The sequence below is a fragment of the Tasmannia lanceolata genome, unplaced genomic scaffold (assembly GCF_043159265.1).
Source record: "Tasmannia lanceolata isolate RefF3 unplaced genomic scaffold, GAP_Taslan_0.1 ptg000015l, whole genome shotgun sequence".
NCBI lineage: Eukaryota > Viridiplantae > Streptophyta > Magnoliopsida > Canellales > Winteraceae > Tasmannia > Tasmannia lanceolata.
In genome coordinates, this window is record NW_027518692.1 from 47983013 (window position 1) to 48004961 (window position 21949).

General features: G+C 39.7%; 1 protein-coding gene across 1 annotated transcript; it reads right to left on the bottom strand.

Moving 5' to 3' along the window:
• Nucleotides 1-2968: 2968 nt before the first annotated feature.
• Nucleotides 2969-15208, bottom strand: LOC143892038 (sugar transport protein MST4-like). Its single transcript, XM_077396513.1, has 7 exons — nt 15155-15208; nt 14743-14867; nt 13588-13747; nt 10444-10568; nt 6171-6450; nt 4614-4826; nt 2969-3412 (listed from the first exon to the last, which is right to left on the bottom strand). The coding sequence occupies exons 1-7, from the start codon at nt 15206-15208 to the stop codon at nt 2999-3001; spliced, it is 1371 nt and encodes a 456-aa protein (XP_077252628.1). The 3' UTR covers nt 2969-2998.
• Between the last annotated feature and the right edge of the window lie 6741 nt (nt 15209-21949).

Consider the following 21949-nt stretch of genomic DNA (forward strand, 5'->3'; position numbering starts at 1 on the left):
TGTGGCCCAATAAAGTGAACGGTCTAGATCAGCCCACGAAAGTGATTTTTAGGAGTTAAGGCCCATTTAGGTTGCATGCCATTAATTTGATGGTTTAGATCGTCCATAGAACTGATTTTCTAGGCACAACATATCTATGAAATGAACGGTTTTGATCAACCCAATAAAGTGGGCGCACATTTGCATAAGATTGTAACGGTTATACCAAGGGATGATCCGAACCATCCATTTGATATTTCAGTAAGAATTTTGGTCAATTAAAATGCAGCCCACAAATTTGGATGTTTGAGATCATCCCTTAGATGATTTGAGGGTGAAATGAAAGAGTGGGCTGTAAATATCAATAGGGATGGGCTGTTTTGTCAAATTTGTGTGAATTGGGCTTGAAATTTAATCCAAAAAGGTGGTTCGGCTATTGTTGGGATTAACATGTGAAGACCATACATGTGGAATCACACACGTGGGATAGCTCAAGGGTGAAGAAATGCCAACCTGCTATTCTAATTTTATCAAAAAGGAGTTGGCGTTTTTTTTGGAAATATGTATAGAAAGAATCACTCGGCATATATATATATATATATATATATATATATATATATATATATATATATATATATATATATATTTTTTTTTTTTGGTAGAAGGTTTTATATTTCTAAATTTGGTATAGTACATGCTATCTTCATAGTATTTCCTTCTCCTCATTACCAAGTCATAACTTTTATAAACAGCAGCAACGTTACTCAAATGAATGAGCTGGATGGGTGTCGTTATTAATAAGGGATGACACTGAAATAGCAAAGTTGTGGCTGATTTCTATATTACTAAAAGCAACTTGCCATTTAATTTTATGAGAACGTGGGAATGAAGACAACTTACCATGTTGCTGCCATGATACAAAAAGGATGTTAATATATTTTTGAAGAAAGAAAGAGGAGACGTTCTGTTTTGGACATTCAATGTTGGGGAAAGTTATTTTTTTTAGCAACCCTTGCCACATGGAGTGAGGTTATTGTTTCAAGGTGAAATTTTTTAGAAAGAAAATCTTGTATTAAAGAAAAGAGGAGAATTCGTTTGGAGCTCTCTCAACCTCTCTTTTTCTTTCTCATCTCACCCCATCTTTTTCTCTCTCATTTTTTGTTACATTTTTTCTTAGTTTTTCTTTCAATTTCCATTCTCTCTCTACTCTCTCTTTAATCTCTTGCTCTCCCATGCTCTCCTCTCTCTCCATTCTCTAATTCTCTTGTCTCTAGCTCTCTCCACCATTCTCTTTACTCTCTTCTCCTCATTTTCTTTTCTCTTTTACATAGATTAGATTACCCCAATTTTTCACTCAACTTTGTCTTGCTATTTCTCTTTCGATTACTTGGAGGCATTTATAGTTTTCTTTGGCGAACCAACTATCCGGCATCAACCCAAGACATTGAAGGAGGGCGATCAAAGCTTCAACCATTGTTTCAGGAAGAAGAAAAAGAATACGTTTTCTTTTTATTTTGTTCTATTTTCTAGTTCCAAAGTGATGTTTTTTTTTTGTTTAATTTAAACTAGTGGAGAGTTTATTTTTTTTAGTTTTCCTTTCAAGTAATTATATGGCATCTCTTCTCTTTTCTATCCCCTTTATTTTTGTTTTTCTTCACTTTTCCATGAACAACTAATTACTTAGGGTTTAGTTGAAGCCATGGGGAAGGAGAAATATTTATAATTAAATCAATCTACTCAATTGAAAAATTGCGTAGGATTTTGTGTTTGGAAAATCCCAATCATTCATGCCATTGGCTTTCCCCTTTCGTATGAATGATTGTTGATTAACAAATATAAAGTTCTATATAATCAATGTAAATTGGAGAGTGGATTTGAATAATTACTTATAAGGAATGACATCCCTTTGATCTTATTCCTTATTGACTAGTTAATCGAATTTTCAACCCAATTCAAGAGTTATTTTAATTAATCAATTTAATCCAAACCCATGGTGGATTCTAACCCTAAGTAATCTTTTATATTGAATTAAGGTTTTTACACTATTTCAAATTACTTTTGCAATTTTCCAATTTACTTAAGCCCTTAGAATTTAGTTTTCTAATTAAATTAGATAAGTAGTTAATTAAGATCATTAGAATTTTGGTACACTTTGCCTAAATTAAGATTTCTAAATCAAGATCGTAGTTGAATTTGATTCTTAGATTGAATAGAATACACGCTTATATATAGTGTTGGCTCCGAGGTCTAAGTCCACGGAAATCATGAGTCCATTCCAGGCAACATTATATCATAGCTAATATTCTAATCGGTACAAGAATAGGATTGACAACTAGATTTCTCTTCCCTGAGTTCGACCCGTATTTACACGATCCGTGCACTTGCGGTTATTTAATTTCTCAATCATCCATGATAATAAATCAAAATTGTGACTAATCTGTTGAAAAATTTTCATCGTATCTTCCATCAACAAACACTTAGCATTTAAGGGCAATGGAATGAATTTGAGTGCCCAGATTTAAGCACTCAGAAGCAGCGAAACACTGAGAATGCAAGCTAATGAGACACTATCAATCACCATGGCTTCATAGTAAATCCAATAAAAGAAATCCTTGGAATCTTGGAAGCAGGCGTGAATAGTGTAACCATTAATCAAAGTAGTCCAGACATTCTATTCTTGCTAGCCAAATAAACGAACAAATCCAAAGCATCATCCATGGCATCACAAGTAGCATACATCCCAACAAGAGAATTCTCTACAACATCATCATCCCAAACCCAAATCTAATTACCAAACCATTGATCAAAAGCTTCCTCAAAATTTCCTTTCTGACTCATCAAAGCAATGAAAGTCAGCATAAAACTCTGAAAAGAGCACTTTTTTTTAAGAAAGGAACCTATTTTATTACAAAAAAAGGGATTGCAAGTGCACTTCAGAGGGGGGGTGTTAAAGATTGCCCCATATAAACTGAGAATTGTCATGACCACTGATCTCTCCAACTTTCTTGGCATTATGATCTTAATCTTCTTCTTCATCCATGAACCTCTTCCAGTACCAGTGTTGCTTCCACACCCGCTCGGTCATCTCTTCAATGGGGATGTTTTTAGTCTCAGGGACAAGGAAGAGTACAAAGAGGGACATTACCACGACCCACGCAGAGAAGAAGATGAAGATTCCAAACTTGAAATGGCATAGCATGGATAGGAAGGCTTGGGCAATTACAAAGGTGAAGAGGAGGTTGACACACACAGTCACGCTTTGGCCAGTAGATCGTGTTTCAAGGGGGAACGTCTCGCTCGGTATGAGCCACCCCAATGGACCCCAAGACCATGCAAATGAACACACCATGATCACCACTAGGATCATGAGCCCGTAGCTTAGGCCATTGCCAATGTCTTTCAACTCGAAGCCTAAGATTATCGCGATCACCACCTGCACCATCAATAACAGCAAGCCAATTGATATAATCACTTAAATAAGTAATCATGATTAGATCTCGGTAAATACGTCTCGTTTTATTGAAAAACTTAACGGTGGAAAAGGTTACCACGTAGAATTTTTACTTGAGAAATTGTGAAAGGACCTCTTTTGGATGCCGCCAAAATGGGTCCTTATTTTCATATATGATTATTGTAATTTGATTTTATTTGCAATGGGGGCATTAAGTCCTGTTTGGAAGCTAGTAGGTATATCATCATTTCTACTGCAATTATAATCATAGATTTCAAATAATCGTATCTAACTTTTAAACCTTCTACACATAAAATAGGGGTGGCTAGGGGCTTTCACAGAAAAGCATTTTGTGGCCGGCTGTTGCGTGAGAGAACAGCTACACAGGCTCACTTTTCAGCAGATTTTATCTTATTCATTTAATTCATTTGGGTGGCTGCTCTCTCATGCGACAGTCATATGCGAAATGCCTTTTTGCAAAAGTCCCTAGCAAAACCCATAAAAACATTTGTTAATAATTTTTAGTGGTGGCACACAAAGAGGTCCTGAACCATAATAAGTGAGCTTAATTAGCACATGGAACTCCTCTGACTTTTAGCAGGTCATGCAATGTGATTCCACATCCACATCTCATCACTCTCCCGTAGTGAATGGACGGTGATGGAGCCCTGAGTTCTAGTGGGGTTGAAATTTTCCAAGAAAACAGGACATTAATTTTCAGGGAAATTTTTTCTTGGCGTCGGGGCTAGAGAGCCCCTGAGTCATGTTTGGCAGTTATGAAAGTATTTTCCATGGAATATTAGTTTATCAAGTCATGGGAGAAGGGCAAACAGTGTGGGAGGGAGAGAATTGAAAGGCCACGAGTGAAGAGAGAATGAGAAGTGGGTGAAAAACAGGGGAAAATAAAGTTCTTGTTTCCCTTATTTTTCACTCACTTGGCACCATCTCCTTTTAGTCATGCCCTCTCAATTCTCTTCTCCTCACTCTCCCTACCACTCTTTCAACAATTGGTAGGGTAATATTCCATGCGAAAAATTCTTAGTTGCAAAACATGGCTTAATTGTTTCTAAACAGATCAAAAATAAATTAAATTGTTTTGAAACATCTTAATAAAGTTCTTAGATTGTATGTGTTAAATGTACAATATGAACGGTGGGCTAAAAAAATGGTTAGATTTTCTCACCTGAGAGAAGAGTATCTGGACTCCTGCAACAAGCAAGAACATTCGTTGGCCCACCTTGTCTACTGAATAGATGGAGACAACGGTGGAGAGGACAGTGACTGCGCTAGTGATAACAACAGAATACAGAGAAGCATCATTCTTGAATCCCAATGTATTGAACAAGACTGGAACGTAAAACATTATGGCATTAATGCCCGTGAATTGCTGGAAGATCTGTACAAGTCGAAGAAAAGAATCTTCAGATGATTCATTAACAGATAAAATATGTGGTTAAAGAGCAACTTTCTACTTAGGAACATTCAGGCCAAGTTACAATGATAGACATGTTTACTACCATCTTCTGATAAGTGTACAAGTACACCACTAGATGGGATTATGATGTGGGGCAGTTACTTGGGATTTTTTGTTAGGATCAATTGTTAATTTATAAGTTAGAATCATAATCCTAGCAAGAGTTTGAATAAAATTAGAAGATGAGTTTTAGTAGAAAAGGGAGAAGAATCTATATATGAGACGTTCATGTATGTAAGATCATATTTTCATTGAATAACAAAGCTATTTTGAGTTTTCCTATTTATTTCTTCGGGGATTCAAGGTTTTTCATGAAAGGAGACTGTTTTTCTTCCCCTTAATATTAAGGCACTGGCCAGGGAAGGAAGGGAAGGCGAAGAGGGGTAGGAAATGTTTCAATGAATTATCGTCAATAAAATGGAATCGAGTAGGAGGAGAATTGATAGGCCATCTCTCACCCTAAAAGACCTGGGCTCCGCAAGGTCTGATGATGTTGAGGACAGTGATATTCACCTTCTTCCCACACGCTTCTACCGTGTCAAATTAGTAGAATTGTATTACAATATTAGACTTTGTAAACTAATAGAGAATGACCAGGCAGAAAGCCGATGTTGGGATCAATGAGATCATGAAATTATTGGGTCCCATAAGGGGAGATATAATGGAATGAAGACCGCTGATCTTGAGAACATCCTCAGAGAGACAACCTACATGGTCTCGGTCCCAAGCACATTCCGTGCGATAACAAAGCAGTACAAAAATGAACAGTTCATCTATTCTTGACAGTTGAGTCCAAAACTGATTATTGGATTCAAAATTGCATTTAACCGCTGTTCATTTTGGATTTTGAGTCCGAAACTGATTATTTAATTTAAATTTTCAGTTCAATTATTAGTTTTGGACTCAAAACTCAAAACAAACAGGGCCTTAATTTTGAGTCCAATGAACAGTTTCAAAATCAAAATCAGTCCTCAAAATTCAAAATGACAGGAGCCAAAATGAATTCTGATGGATCTAGACATGCGATCATCTTATCAAAACGTTCTCAATGACATTAGGCCGGACTTATTGTTGCCATTCAGACCAGTGAGTCCCTGGGTGTCTTCTAGGAAGGAGGTTAACAGCCTAGCATTCCTCAATATTGTAAAATAATTATGATACTCTTACGTAACTAACTACAACCTCTACAATTGTAAAACTGCCACATAACAAAATTTGATAAGGGTGTTTCATAAAGAACCAATAGGGTTTAGGGTTGGGAACTACCTGAAGGCACACGGTGATAACCAGTTGGGGTCGGTTGCGTCGCTTTAGCAGGTTTCTGAATGGATGTTTCACTTTGAGACTTGCCTCCACTAGCTCATTGAATTCAGGATCGACAGTTTTAGTGCCGCGTATCTTCACCAGCACTGCCTTTCCTTCTTCAAAGTGGCCACGCTCTATGAGACTATTGGGTGTGTCCACAACTAGGATTGACCCTAGTGTAAAGAGAAGCGCGGGGATCCCAGCAAGGCCTAGTGAGAGCCGCCAGCCCCAAGGGTGGATCCTGAAAGTAAAAGGGTAGGGTAATGAAGGTCATTATCAAGGCCAAGAACAGAAGCCAACCAACCAAACATACATCACTTCCAAAGCCAAGAAACAGAATCCAACGAAAACATAATTTTCTTTTGTAATCAACAACAATAACAATAGCTGCATACAACAAAGTTCTGTGGGTTACTTGCCTATAGATTAAATTCAAATTTAGTCTCAACCTTCCATAATGAGCTTTTCCTTTGAAGAAACATTGAAAAGGTTAGAACCTAGAACCTATGTTGCATTAGTACAGGTAGAGTGCCGGAGTCAAACACAGATATCCAATGTTGGATTCGACAAACCTCAAAAAGAAGGATTAGTGGATTCTTCGAAATGGTTTAATCAATTTTCAAAAATAAAATAAAAATTAAATGACAATTTGATTATAACAAGTAATTTATTAAACATTTAATAGATAGACTAAATATAATGCTTTGATTTTGTTTGACCTCCATAGCTACTGAGTGTGTCGCTAGAAATCAGTGGATTCACTTTTTTATGGATGGATGGTTGAGATTTCGCAAACCCAACACTTCACAAAATTTGTGAAGGGGCTGATTTCAGGCGAGGCCCTTAGATGTGAAACTATCTCTAAATTTTTATCTCCATTTAAGAAACTTACTATAAAGATTGGTAAAATTAAAAACATGTAGTTTTAGTATTAGTCATCAGAAAAAAAACCTGATAAAATATATCTGGGAATGTTGCGAGTCACACCGTTAATCTGCGATACCAACCCTAGTCAATCTCGTTGCCTCTAACCTGATCAGATGATCGCTAGTTATTGATCACTATGGAGAAAAAAGAAGGGTCAGAAAATAATTAATATTATAGAGTATCACGTTTTGGTTCAACAGTTTAGGATCAACAGAGATCATATGATCAGATTGAAGGCAATGAGTTGGTCCAGCGACTAGATAAATACAACTGGTCATCAACAAATGCTACATATTAGGTGGTGTCTGCCTAATCCCAGTTTGGCTACCCAAAAAGAAGCGGGGGGGGGGGGGGGGGGGGGACAATGGTTCAACTTTGGCTCTTTTATCAACAAGGTAGAATCATCAAGGGAGATGATATTTTCACCCCCTATATTACATGCACGCTCCCCTTTTAACTTGATTTGATGTGAAAAGTGGGCAACTTTATGTCAAATCACGTTTTAAGGGGAGGGTACAAGTAATGTGCGTGGGGGTGCGTGGGTGGGGGGGGGGGTGAAAATATCATCACCCATCATCAATTTCTGCTAGGAAAGAAGAGTCGTGCATGACCTGGTAAAAGCTCACCAGTGTCTAAAAACATTCTCTCCACCCTTTTGAGAATCAAGGAAGTACAAACAAAAATACTGAAAAGGGGTGGATATATCAATTCCCTTCTCTACTATGTAACGAACAAAAATATCATTTCCCTGTCATTTTTACTAGTGGCAACAAAAAAGCAAGAAATAGCTTACTTTGCAGTTCCATAGTTGACCAGGTTAGCAATGAGAATTCGAATGGTGACATTAAGCTGGAAGAATATGTTTAGGCCTCCTTGGATTCTTGTGGGTGCGATCTCTTATAAAAACACCGGTACAGCCTGCGATTCACGAGAGAGCAATGACTATAAATATGGACAAAGAAATACATATTTTCTTGAAATTTTCTGAAGTATATGAAACTTATGTGACTGTGAAGCATGAGCAAGTCTAGTCGAACCATTGTGCATGTGGCAAGTGAGGTTGGGCTACTATGGTTCACTATTGGCTTGCGTGATAAAGAAAAGAGCTAGGGACATGCAACGAAGAAAATTATGATTCTTTTACCATGTGTGGTTGGACCCAAAGTTAGTTTAAACCTTATAAATTGCACTTCAATAGAATTTACCTGATTGGCAAAGCCCACTTCACAACCAAGCACGATCCTTCCAACTATTAGCATGGCGAGATCTTGAGCTGCTGCACTTAGAATCACTCCAATGACGAGGTTCAAGTTTGGCTCATTTATCAACGGGGAAGAATCATCAAGGGAGATGATATTTTCACCCCCTATATTACATGCACGGTCCCCTTTTAACTTGATTTGATGTGAAAAGTGGGCAACTTTATGTAAAATCACGTTTTAAGGGCAGGGTGCAAGTAATGCGCGCGGGGGTGCGTGGGTGGGGGGGGGTGAAAATATCATCACCCATCATCAATTTCTGCTAGGAAAGAAGAGTCGTGCATGACCTGGTAATAGCTCACCAGGTCATGCACGAGGTAGAATCATCAACGGGGTAGAATCATCAATGGGGGGGGGGGGGGGACAATGGTTCAACTTTGGCTCTTTTATCAACGGGGTAGAATCATCAAGGGAGATGATATTTTCACCCCCTATATTACATGCATGCTCCCCTTTTAACTTGATTTGATGTGAAAAGTGGGCAACTTTATGTCAAATCACGTTTTAAGGGGAGGGTGCAAGTAATGCGCGTGGGGGTGCGTGGGTGGGGGGGTGAAAATATCATCACCCATCATCAATTTCTGCTAGGAAAGAAGAGTCGTGCATGACCTGGTAATAGCTCACCAGTGTCTAAAAACACTCTCTCCACCCTTTTGAGAATCAAGGAAGTACAAACAAAAATACTGGAAAGGGGTGGATATATCATTTCCCTTCTGTACTATGTAAAGAACAAAAATATCATTTCCTTGTCATTTTTACTAGTGGCAATGAAAAAACAAGAAACAGCTTACTTTGCAGTTCCATAGTTGACCAGGTTAGCAATGAGAATTCCAATGGTGACATTAATCTGGAAGAATATGTTAAGGCATCCTCGGATTCTTGTGGTTGCGATCTTTGATAAAAACACCGGTGCAGCTTGCGATTCACTAGAGAGCAATGACTATAAATATGGATAAAGAAATACATCTTTTCTTGAAATTTTTGGAATTATATGAAACTTATGAGACTGTGAAGCATGAGCAAGTCTGGTCGAACCATTGTGCATGTGGCAAGTGAGGTTGGGCTAATATGGTTCACTATTTGCTTGCGTGATAAAGAAAAGAGCTAGGGACATGCAACTAAGAAAATTATGATTCTTTTACCATGTGTGGTTGGACCCAAAGTTAGTTAAAACCTTATAAATTGCACTTCAATAGAATTTACCTGATTGGCAAAGCCCACTCCACAACCAAGCAAGATCCTTCCAACTATTAGCATGGCGAGATCTTGAGCTGCTGCATTTAGAATCAGTCCAATGACGAGGTTCAACTTTGGCTCTTTTATCAACAGGGTAGAATCATCAAGGGAGATGATATTTTCACCCCTATATTGCATGCACGCTCCCCTTTTAAAATTGATTTGATGTGAAAAGTGGGCAACTTTATGTCAAATCACGTTTTAAGGGGAGGGTGCAAGTAATGCGCGCGGGGGTGCGTGGGTGGGAGGGGGGGTGAAAATATCATCACCCATCATCAATTTCTGCTAGGAAAGAAGAGTCGTGCATGACCTGGTAATAGCTCACGAGGTCATGCACGAGGTAGAATCAACAACGGGTTAGAATCATCAATGGGGGGGGGGGGGGGGGGGCGACAATGGTTTAACTTTGGCTCTTTTATCAACGAGGTAGAATCATCAAGGGAGATGATATTTTCACCCCCTATAATACATGCACGCTCCCCTTTTAAATTGATTTGATGTGAAAAGTGGGCAACTTTATGTCAAATCACGTTTTAAGGGGAGGGTGCAAGTAATGCTCGCGGGGGTGCGTGGGTGAAAATATCATCACCCATCATCAATTTCTACTAGGAAAGAAGAGTCGTGCATGACCTGGTAATAGGTCACGAGTGTCTAAAAACATTCTCTCCACCCTTTTGAAAATCAAGGAAGTACAAACAAAAATACTGGAAAGGGGTGGATATATCATTTCCCTTCTCTACTATGTAAAGAACAAAAATATTATTTCCCTGCCATTTTTACTAGTGGCAACGAAAAAGATAGAAACAGCTTACTTTGCAGTTCCATAGTTGACCAGGTTAGCAATGAGAATTCGAATGGTGACATTAAGCTGGAAGAATATGTTTAGGCCTCCTCGGATTCTTGTGGGTGCGATCTCTGATAAAAACACCGGTACAGCCTGCGATTCCCGAGAGAGTAACGACTATAAATATGGATAAAGAAATACATCTTTTCTTGAAATTTTCGGAAGTATATGAAAATTATGAGACTGTGAAGCATGAGCAAGTCTAGTCGAACCATTGTGCATGTGGCAAGTGAGGTTGGGCTACTATGGTTCACTATTGGCTTGCGTGATAAAGAAAAGAGCTAGGGACATGAAACTAAGAAAATTATGATTCTTTTACCATGTGTGGTTGGACCCAAAGTTAGTTAAAACCATATAAATTGCACTTCAATAGAATTTACCTGATTGGCAAAGCCCACTCCACAATCAAGCAAGATCCTTCCAACTATTAGCATGGCGAGATCTTGAGCTGCTGCATTTAGAATCACTCCAATGACGAGGTTCAACTTTGGTTCATTTATCAAAGGGGTAGAATCATCAAGGGAGATGATATTTTCACCCCTATATTAAATGCACGCTCCCCTTTTAACTTGATTTGATGTGCAAAGTGGGCAACTTTATGTAAAATCACGTTTTAAGGCGAGGGTGCAAGTAATGCGCGTGGAGGTGCGTGGGTGGGGGGATGAAAATATCATTACCCATCATCAATTTCTGCTAGAAAAGAAGAGTCGTGCATGACCTGGTAATAGCTCACAAGGTCATACACGAGGTAGAATCATCAACGGGGTAGAATCATCACGGGGGACAATGGTTCAACTTTGGCTCTTTTATCAACGGGGTAGAATCATCAAGGGAGATGATATTTTCACCCCCTATATTACATGCATGCTCCCCTTTTAACTTGATTTGATGTGAAAAGAGGGCAACTTTATGTCAAATCACGTCTTAAGGGGAGGGTGCAAGTAATGCGCGCGAGGGTGCGTGGGTGGGGGGGGTGAAAATATCGTCACCCGTCATCAATTTCTGCTAGGAAAGAAGAGTCGTGCTTGATCTGGTAATAGCTCACCAGTGTCTAAAAACATTCTCTCCACCCTTTTGAGAATCAAGGAAGTACAAACAAAAATATTGGAAAGGGGTGGATATATCATTTCCCTTCTCTACTATGTAAAGAACAAAAATATCATTTCCCTGTCATTTTTACTAGTGGCAACGAAAAAGCAAGAAATAACTTACTTTGCAGTTCCATTGTTGACCAGGTTAGCAATGAGAATTCCAATGGTGACATTAAGCTGGAAGAATATGTTTAGGCCTCCTCGGATTCTTGTGGGTACGATCTCTGATAAAAACACCGGTACAGCCGGCCATTCACTAGAGAGCAATGACTATAAATACGGATAAAGAAATACATCTTTTCTTCAAATTTTCGGAAGTATATGAAACTTATGAGACTGTGGAGCATGAGCAAGTCTAGTCGAACCATTGTGCATGTGGCAAGTGAGGTTGGGCTACTATGGTTCACTGTTGGCTTGCGTGATAAAGAAAAGAGCTAGGGACATGCAACTAAGAAAATTATGATTCTTTTACCATGTGTGGTTGGACCCAAAGTCAATAAAAACCTTATAAATTGCACTTCAATAGAACTTACCTGATTGGCAAAGCCCAGTCCACAACCAAGCAAGATCCTTCCAACTATTAGCATGGCGAGATTTTGAGCTGCTGCATTTAGAATCACTCCAATGACGAGGTTCAACTTTGGCTCTTTTATCAACGGGGTAGAATCATCAAGGGAGATGATAATTTCACCCCCTATATTACTTGCACGCTCCCCTTTTAACTTTATTTGATGTGAAAAGTGGGCAACTTTATGTCAAATCCCGTTTTAAGGGGAGGGTGCAAGTAATGCGCGCGGGGGTGCGTGGGTGGGGGTGTGAAAATATCATCACCCATCATCAATTTCTGCTAGGAAAGAAGAGTCGTGCATGACCTGGTAATAACTCACCAGGGCATACACGAGGTAGAATCATCAACGGGGTAGAATCATCAAGGGGGGGGGGGCATTGGTTCAACTTTGGCTCTTTTATCAACGGGGTAGAATTATACAGGGAGATGATATTTTCACCCCCTATATTACATACACGCTCGCCTTTTAGCTTGATTTGATGTGAAAAGCGGGCAACTTTATGTCAAATCACGTTTTAAGGGGAGGGTGCAAGTAATGCTGGCGGTGGTGCGTGGGTGGGGGGGTGAAAAATCATCACCCATCATCAATTTCTGCTAGGAAAGAAGAGCTAAGGACATGCAACTAAGAAAATTATGATTCTTTTACCATGTGTGGTTGGACCCAAAGTCAATAAAAACCTTATAAATTGCACTTCAATAGAACTTACCTGATTGGCAAAGCCCAGTCCACAACCAAGCAAGATCCTTCCAACTATTAGCATGGCGAGATTTTGAGCTGCTGCATTTAGAATCACTCCAATGACGAGGTTCAACTTTGGCTCTTTTATCAACGGGGTAGAATCATCAAGGGAGATGATAATTTCACCCCCTATATTACTTGCACGCTCCCCTTTTAACTTTATTTGATGTGAAAAGTGGGCAACTTTATGTCAAATCCCGTTTTAAGGGGAGGGTGCAAGTAATGCGCGCGGAGGTGCGTGGGTGGGGGTGTGAAAATATCATCACCCATCATCAATTTCTGCTAGGAAAGAAGAGTCGTGCATGACCTGGTAATAACTCACCAGGGCATACACGAGGTAGAATCATCAACGGGGTAGAATCATCAAGGGGGGGGGGGGGGGCATTGGTTCAACTTTGGCTCTTTTATCAACGGGGTAGAATTATACAGGGAGATGATATTTTCATCCCCTATATTACATACACGCTCGCCTTTTAGCTTGATTTGATGTGAAAAGCGGGCAACTTTATGACAAATCACGTTTTAAGGGGAGGGTGCAAGTAATGCTGGCGGTGGTGCGTGGGTGGGGGGGTGAAAAATCATCACCCATCATCAATTTCTGCTAGGAAAGAAGAGCTAAGGACATGCAACTAAGAAAATTATGATTCTTTTACCATGTGTGGTTGGACCCAAAGTCAATAAAAACCTTATAAATTGCACTTCAATAGAACTTACCTGATTGGCAAAGCCCAGTCCACAACCAAGCAAGATCCTTCCAACTATTAGCATGGCGAGATTTTGAGCTGCTGCATTTAGAATCACTCCAATGACGAGGTTCAACTTTGGATCTTTTATCAACGGGGTAGAATCATCAAGGGAGATGATAATTTCACCCCTATATTACTTGCACGCTCCCCTTTTAACTTTATTTGATGTGAAAAGTGGGCAACTTTATGTCAAATCCCGTTTTAAGGGGAGGGTGCAAGTAATGCGCGTGGGGGTGCGTTGGTGGGGGTGTGAAAATATCATCACCCATCATCAATTTCTGCTAGGAAAGAAGAGTCGTGCATGACCTGGTAATAACTCACCAGGGCATACACGAGGTAGAATCATCAACGGGGTAGAATCATCAAGGGGGGGGGGGGGGGACATTGGTTCAACTTTGGCTCTTTTATCAACGGGGTAGAATTATACAGGGAGATGATATTTTCACCCCCTATATTACATACACGCTCGCCTTTTAGCTTGATTTGATGTGAAAAGCGGGCAACTTTATGTCAAATCACGTTTTAAGGGGAGGGTGCAAGTAATGCTGGCGGTGGAGCGTGGGTGGGGGGGTGAAAAATCATCACCCATCATCAATTTCTGCTAGGAAAGAAGGGTCGTGCATGACCTAGTAATAGCTCACCAGGTCATGCACGAGGTAGAATCATCAACGGGGTAGAATCATTAGGGGGGGGGGGACATTGGTTCAACTTTGGTTCTTTTGTCAACGGGGTAGAATCATCAAGGGAGATGATATTTTCACCCCCTATATTACATGCACGCTCGCCTTTTAACTTGATTTGATGTGAAAAGCGGGCAACTTTATGTCAAATCACGTTTTAAGGGGAGGGTGCAAGTAATGCGCGCGGGGGTACGTGGGTGGGGGGGTGAAAATATCATCACAATCATCAATTTCTGCTAGGAAAGAAGAGTCGGGCATGACCTGGTAATAGCTCACCAATGTCTAAAAACATTCTCTGCACCCTTTTTAGAATCAAGGAAGTACAAACAAAAATACTGGAAAGGGGTGGATATATCATTTCCCTTCTCTACTATGTAAAGAACAAAAAGATCATTTCCCTATCATTTTTACTAGTGGCAACGAAAAAGCAAGAAATAGCTTACTTTGCAGTTCCATAGTTGACCAGGTTAGCAATGACAATTCGAATGGTGACATTAAGCTGGAAGAATATGTTTAGGCCTCCTCGGATTCTTGTGAGTGCGATCTCTGATAAAAACACCGGTGCAGCCTGCGATTCACGAGAGAGCAATGACTTAAAATATAGATAAAGAAATACATGTTTTCATGAAATTTACGAAAATATATGAAATTTATGAGACTGTGAAGCATGAGCAAGTCTAGTCGAACCATTGTGCATGTGGCAAGTGAGGTTGGGCTACTATGGTTCACTATTGGCTTGCGTGATAAAGAAAAGGGCTAGGGACATGCAACTAAGAAAATTATGATTCTTTTACCATTTGTGGTTGGACCCAAAGTTAGTTAAAACCTTATAAATTGCACTTCAATAGAATTTACCTGATTGGCATAGCCCACGCCACAACCAACCAAGATCCTTCGAACTATTAGCATGGCGAGATCTTGAGCTGCTGCATTTAGAATCACTCCAATGACGAGGTTCAACTTTGGCTCTTTTATCAACGGGGTAGAATCATCAAGGGAGATGATATTTTCACCCCCTATATTGCATGCACGCTCCCCTTTTAACTTGATTTGATGTGAAAAGTGGGCAACTTTATGTCAAATCACGTTTTAAGGGGTGGGTGCAAGTAATGCGCGCGGGGGTGTGTGGGTGGGGGGGGGGTGAAAATATCATCACCCATCATCAATTTCTGCTAGGAAAGAAGAGCCGTGCATGACCTGGTAATAGCTCACCAGGTCATGCACGAGGTAGAATCATCAATGGGGGGGGACAATGGTTCAACTTTGGCTCTTTTATCAACGGGGTAGAATCATCAAGGGAGATGATATTTTCACCCCCTATATTACTTGCACGCTCCCCTTTTAACTTGATTTGATGTGAAAATTGGGCAACTTTATGTGAAATCACATTTTAAGGGGAGGGTGCAAGTAATGCGCACGGGGGTGCTTGGGTGGGGGGGGGGGTGAAAATATCGTCACCCATCATCAATTTCTGCTAGGAAAGAAGAGTCATGCATGACCTGGTAATAGCTCAGCAGTGTCTTAAAACATTCTCTCCAGCCTTGCTTTGAATTCTACGCCAGAAGACGCCGGAACTGAAAATCCTCCGGCCGGCATGGTGATCGGAGATACAATGTACGTACTGATGATGCCGAAATCCGCTCTGTGCGATCTAGCGGTGACAGAGTTAACCCAGTGTGAAACTCAGACTCACAGGAGAGATGTTAGTAGGCTCAGAGTTGAGGTTTTAAATAATACCACAATGTTTAGCTAGAAATCGGAATCACAGGATAATTAGAGGGAAGAAGTGCCCAAAAAAATAATGGGAATCGGAACAATAGAAGACAAAATTCAGCCTCTTACGGTCGATTTTTTTTTTTTACATTGTACATCTATATCTACAAGTCAGTGGACCACCTCAAAAGAATCTGGATATTAATAGCAAAATTATTTGCATATAATATTATGTAGAAATGTTAAGTTATCGTCTTCCTAGAAGGCCTTATTTTTATGGAAATAGCATTTCTGCAGAGCTTTACACAACCATGTTTTTATAGTAGGCATGGTCCCAGGCTCCCAGCTTGTCATTTCTTTTTTATAAATACTGAAAGACAAGATGCTTTGTGGAAATATCAAGACAATGGTATTGCTTATATCAGTTCCCAAAATATATTATGGAATATTTGTTTTATTGTTTAGGTAGTGCAAGAGTTGGAAAACAGAGAAAAAAAATTCCTGTTTTAAAGTGGAAATTATTTTTCTCTATTTTACAGCCCCACCATATGGTGGGGGGGGGGGGGGGGGCAATGGTTCAACTTTGGCTCTTTTATCAACGGGGTGGAATCATCAAGGGAGATGATATTTTCACCCCCTATATTACTTGCACGCTCCCCTTTTAACTTGATTTGATGTGAAAATTGGGCAACTTTATGTCAAATCACATTTTAAGGGGAGGGTGCAAGTAATGCGCACGGGGGTGCTTGGGTGGGGGGGGTGAAAATATCGTCACCCATCATCAATTTCTGCTAGGAAAGAAGAGTCATGCATGACCTGGTAATAGCTCAGCAGTGTCTTAAAACATTCTCTCCAGCCTTGCTTTGAATTCTACGCCAGAAGACGCCGGAACTGAAAATCCTCCGGCCGGCATGGTGATCGGAGATACAATGTACGTACTGATGATGCCGAAATCCACTCTGTGCGATCTAGCGGTGACAGAGTTAACCCAGTGTGAAACTCAGACTCACAGGAGAGATGTTAGTAGGCTCAGAGTTGAGGTTTTAAATAATACCACAATGTTTAGCTAGAAATCGGAATCACAGGATAATTAGAGGGAAGAAGTGCCCAAAAAAATAATGGGAATCGGAACAATATAAGACAAAATTCAGCCTCTTACGGTCGATTTTTTTTTTTTTACATTGTACATCTATATCTACAAGTCAGTGGACCACCTCAAAAGGATCTGGATATTAATAGCAAAATTATTTGCATATAATATTATGTAAAAATGTTAAGTTATCGTCTTCCTAGAAGTCCTTATTTTTTTGGGAATAGCATTTCTGCAGAGCTTTACACAACCATGTTTTTATAGTAGGCATGGTCCCAGGCTCCCAGCTTGTCATTTCTTTTTTATAAATACTGAAAGACAAGATGCTTTGTGGAAATATCAAGACAATGGTATTGCTTATATCATTTCCCAAAATATATTATGGAATATTTGTTTTATTGTTTAAGAAGTGCAAGAGTTGGAAAACAGAGAAAAAAATTCATGTTTTAAAGTGGAAATTATTTTTCTCTGTTTTACAGCCCCACCATATGGTGGGGGGGGGGGGGGGGACAATGGTTCAACTTTGGCTCTTTTATCAACGGGGTAGAATCATCAAGGGAGATGATATTTTCACCCCCTATATTACTTGCACGCTCCCCTTTTAACTTGATTTGATGTGAAAATTGGGCAACTTTATGTCAAATCACATTTTAAGGGGTGGGTGCAAGTAATGCGCACGGGGGTGCTTGGGTGGAGGGGGGGGTGAAAATATCGTCACCCATCATCAATTTCTGCTAAGAAAGAAGAGTCATGCATGACCTGGTAATAGCTCAGCAGTGTCTTAAAACATTCTCTCCAGCCTTGCTTTGAATTCTACGCCAGAAGACGCCGGAACTGAAAATCCTCCGGCCGGCATGGTGATCGGAGATACAATGTACGTACTGATGATGCCGAAATCCGCTCTGTGCGATCTAGCGGTGACAGAGTTAACCCAGTGTGAAACTCAGACTCACAGGAGAGATGTTAGTAGGATCAGAGTTGAGGTTTTAAATAATACCACAATGTTTAGCTAGAAATCGGAATCACAGGATAATTAGAGGGAAGACGTGCCCAAAGAAATAATGGGAATCGGAACAATAGAAGACAAAATTCAGCCTCTTACGGTCGATTTTTTTTTTTTACATTTTACATCTATATCTACAAGTCAGTGGACCACCTCAAAAGGATCTGGATATTAATAGCAAAATTATTTGCATATAATATTATGTAGAAATGTTAAGTTATCGTCTTCCTAGAAGGCCTTATTTTTATGGGAATAGCATTTCTGCAGAGCTTTACACAACCATGTTTTTATAGTAGGCATGGTCCCAGGCTCCCAGCTTGTCATTTCTTTTTTATAAATACTGAAAGACAAGATGCTTTGTGGAAATATCAAGACAATGGTATTGCTTATATCATTTCCCAAAATATATTATGGAATATTTGTTTTATTGTTTAAGTAGTGCAAGAGTTGGAAAACAGAGAAAAAAATTCATGTTTTAAAGTGGAAATTATTTTTCTCTGTTTTACAGCCCCACCATATGGTGGTGGGGGGGGGACAATGGTTCAACTTTGGCTCTTTTATCAACGGGGTAGAATCATCAAGGGAGATGATATTTTCACCCCCTATATTACTTGCACGCTCCCCTTTTAACTTGATTTGATGTGAAAATTGGGCAACTTTATGTCAAATCACATTTTAAGGGGTGGGTGCAAGTAATGCGCACGGGGGTGCTTGGGTGGGGGGGGGGTGAAAATATCGTCACCCATCATCAATTTCTGCTAGGAAAGAAGAGTCATGCATGACCTGGTAATAGCTCAGCAGTGTCTTAAAACATTCTCTTCAGCCTTGCTTTGAATTCTACGCCAGAAGACGCCGGAACTGAAAATCCTCAGGCCGGCATGGTGATCGGAGATACAATGTACGTACTGATGATGCCGAAATCCGCTCTGTGCGATCTACGGTGACAGAGTTAACCCAGTGTGAAACTCAGACTCACAGGAGAGATGTTAGTAGGCTCAGAGTTGAGGTTTTAAATAATACCACAATGTTTAGCTAGAAATCGGAATCACAGGATAATTAGAGGGAAGAAGTGCCCAAAAAAATAATGGGAATCGGAACAATATAAGACAAAATTCAGCCTCTTACGGTCGATTTTTTTTTTTTTACATTGTACATCTATATCTACAAGTCAGTGGACCACCTCAAAAGGATCTGGATATTAATAGCAAAATTATTTGCATATAATATTATGTAAAAATGTTAAGTTATCGTCTTCCTAGAAGTCCTTATTTTTATGGGAATAGCATTTCTGCAGAGCTTTACACAACCATGTTTTTATAGTAGGCATGGTCCCAGGCTCCCAGCTTGTCATTTCTTTTTTATAAATACTGAAAGACAAGATGCTTTGTGGAAATATCAAGACAATGGTATTGCTTATATCATTTCCCAAAATATATTATGGAATATTTGTTTTATTGTTTAAGAAGTGCAAGAGTTGGAAAACAGAGAAAAAAATTCATGTTTTAAAGTGGAAATTATTTTTCTCTGTTTTACAGCCCCACCATATGGTGGGGGGGGGGGGGGGACAATGGTTCAACTTTGGCTCTTTTATCAACGGGGTAGAATCATCAAGGGAGATGATATTTTCACCCCCTATATTACTTGCACGCTCCCCTTTTAACTTGATTTGATGTGAAAATTGGGCAACTTTATGTCAAATCACATTTTAAGGGGAGGGTGCAAGTAATGCGCACGGGGGTGCTTGGGTGGGGGGGGGGGGGTGACAATATCGTCACCCATCATCAATTTCTGCTAGGAAAGAAGAGTCATGCATGACCTGGTAATAGCTGAGCAGTGTCTTAAAACATTCTCTCCAGCCTTGCTTTGAATTCTACGCCAGAAGACGCCGGAACTGAAAATCCTCCGGCCGGCATGGTGATCGGAGATACAATGTACGTACTGATGATGCCGAAATCCGCTCTGTACGATCTAGCGGTGACAGAGTTAACCCAGTGTGAAACTCAGACTCACAGGAGAGATGTTAGTAGGCTCAGAGTTGAGGTTTTAAATAATACCACAATGTTTAGCTAGAAATCGGAATCACAGGATAATTAGAGGGAAGACGTGCCCAAAGAAATAATGGGAATCGGAACAATAGAAGACAAAATTCAGCCTCTTACGGTCGATTTTTTTTTTTTTACATTGTACATCTATTTCTACAAGTCAGTGGACCACCTCAAAAGGATCTGGATATTAATAGCAAAATTATTTGCATATAATATTATGTAGAAATGTTAAGTTATCGTCTTCCTAGAAGGCCTTATTTTTATGGGAATAGCATTTCTGCAGAGCTTTACACAACCATGTTTTTATAGTAGGCATGGTCCCAGGCTCCCAGCTTGTCATTTCTTTTTTATAAATACTGAAAGACAAGATGCTTTGTGGAAATATCAAGACAATGGTATTGCTTATATCATTTCCCAAAATATATTATGGAATATTTGTTTTATTGTTTAAGTAGTGCAAGAGTTGGAAAACAGAGAAAAAAATTCATGTTTTAAAGTGGAAATTATTTTTCTCTGTTTTACAGCCCCACCATATGGTGGGGGGGGGGGGACAATGGTTCAACTTTGGCTCTTTTATCAACGGGGTAGAATCATCAAGGGAGATGATATTTTCACCCCCTATATTACTTGCTCGCTCCCCTTTTACCTTGATCTGATGTGAAAATTGGGCAACTTTATGTCAAATCACATTTTAAGGGGTGGGTGCAAGTAATGCGCACGGGGGTGCTTGGGTGGGGGGGGTGAAAATATCGTCACCCATCATCAATTTCTGCTAGGAAAGAAGAGTCATGCATGACCTGGTAATAGCTCAGCAGTGTCTTAAAACATTCTCTCCAGCCTTGCTTTGAATTCTACGCCAGAAGACGCCGGAACTGAAAATCCTCCGGCCGGCATGGTGATCGGAGATACAATGTACGTACTGATGATGCCGAAATCCGCTCTGTGCGATCTAGCGGTGACAGAGTTAACCCAGTGTGAAACTCAGACTCACAGGAGAGATGTTAGTAGGCTCAGAGTTGAGGTTTTAAATAATACCACAATGTTTAGCTAGAAATCGGAATCATAGGATAATTAGAGGGAAGAAGTGCCCAAAAAAATAATAGGAATCGGAACAATAGAAGACAAAATTCAGCCTCTTACGGTCGAATTTTTTTTTTTTTTACATTGTACATCTAGATCTACAAGTCAGTGGACCACCTCAAAAGAATCTGGATATTAATAGCAAAATTATTTGCATATAATATTATGTAGAAATGTTAAGTTATCGTCTTCCTAGAAGGCCTTATTTTTATGGGAATAGCATTTCTGCAGAGCTTTACACAACCATGATTTTATAGTAGGCATGGTCCCAGGCTCCCAGCTTGTCATTTCTTTTTTATAAATACTGAAAGACAAGATGCTTTGTGGAAATATCAAGACAATGGTATTGCTTATATCATTTCCCAAAATATATTATGGAATATTTGTTTTATTGTTTAGATAGTGCAAGAGTTGGAAAACAGAGAAAAAAATTCCTGTTTTAAAGTGGAAATTATTTTTCTCTGTTTTACAGCCCCACCATATGGTGGGTGGGGGGGGGGACAATGGTTCAACTTTGGCTCTTTTATCAACGGGGTAGAATCATCAAGGGAGATGATATTTTCACCCCCTATATTACTTGCACGCTCACCTTTTAACTTGATTTGATGTGAAAATTGGGCAACTTTATGTCAAATCACATTTTAAGGGGTGGGTGCAAGTAATGCGCACGGGGGTGCTTGGGTGGAGGGGGGGGGTGAAAATATCGTCACCCATCATCA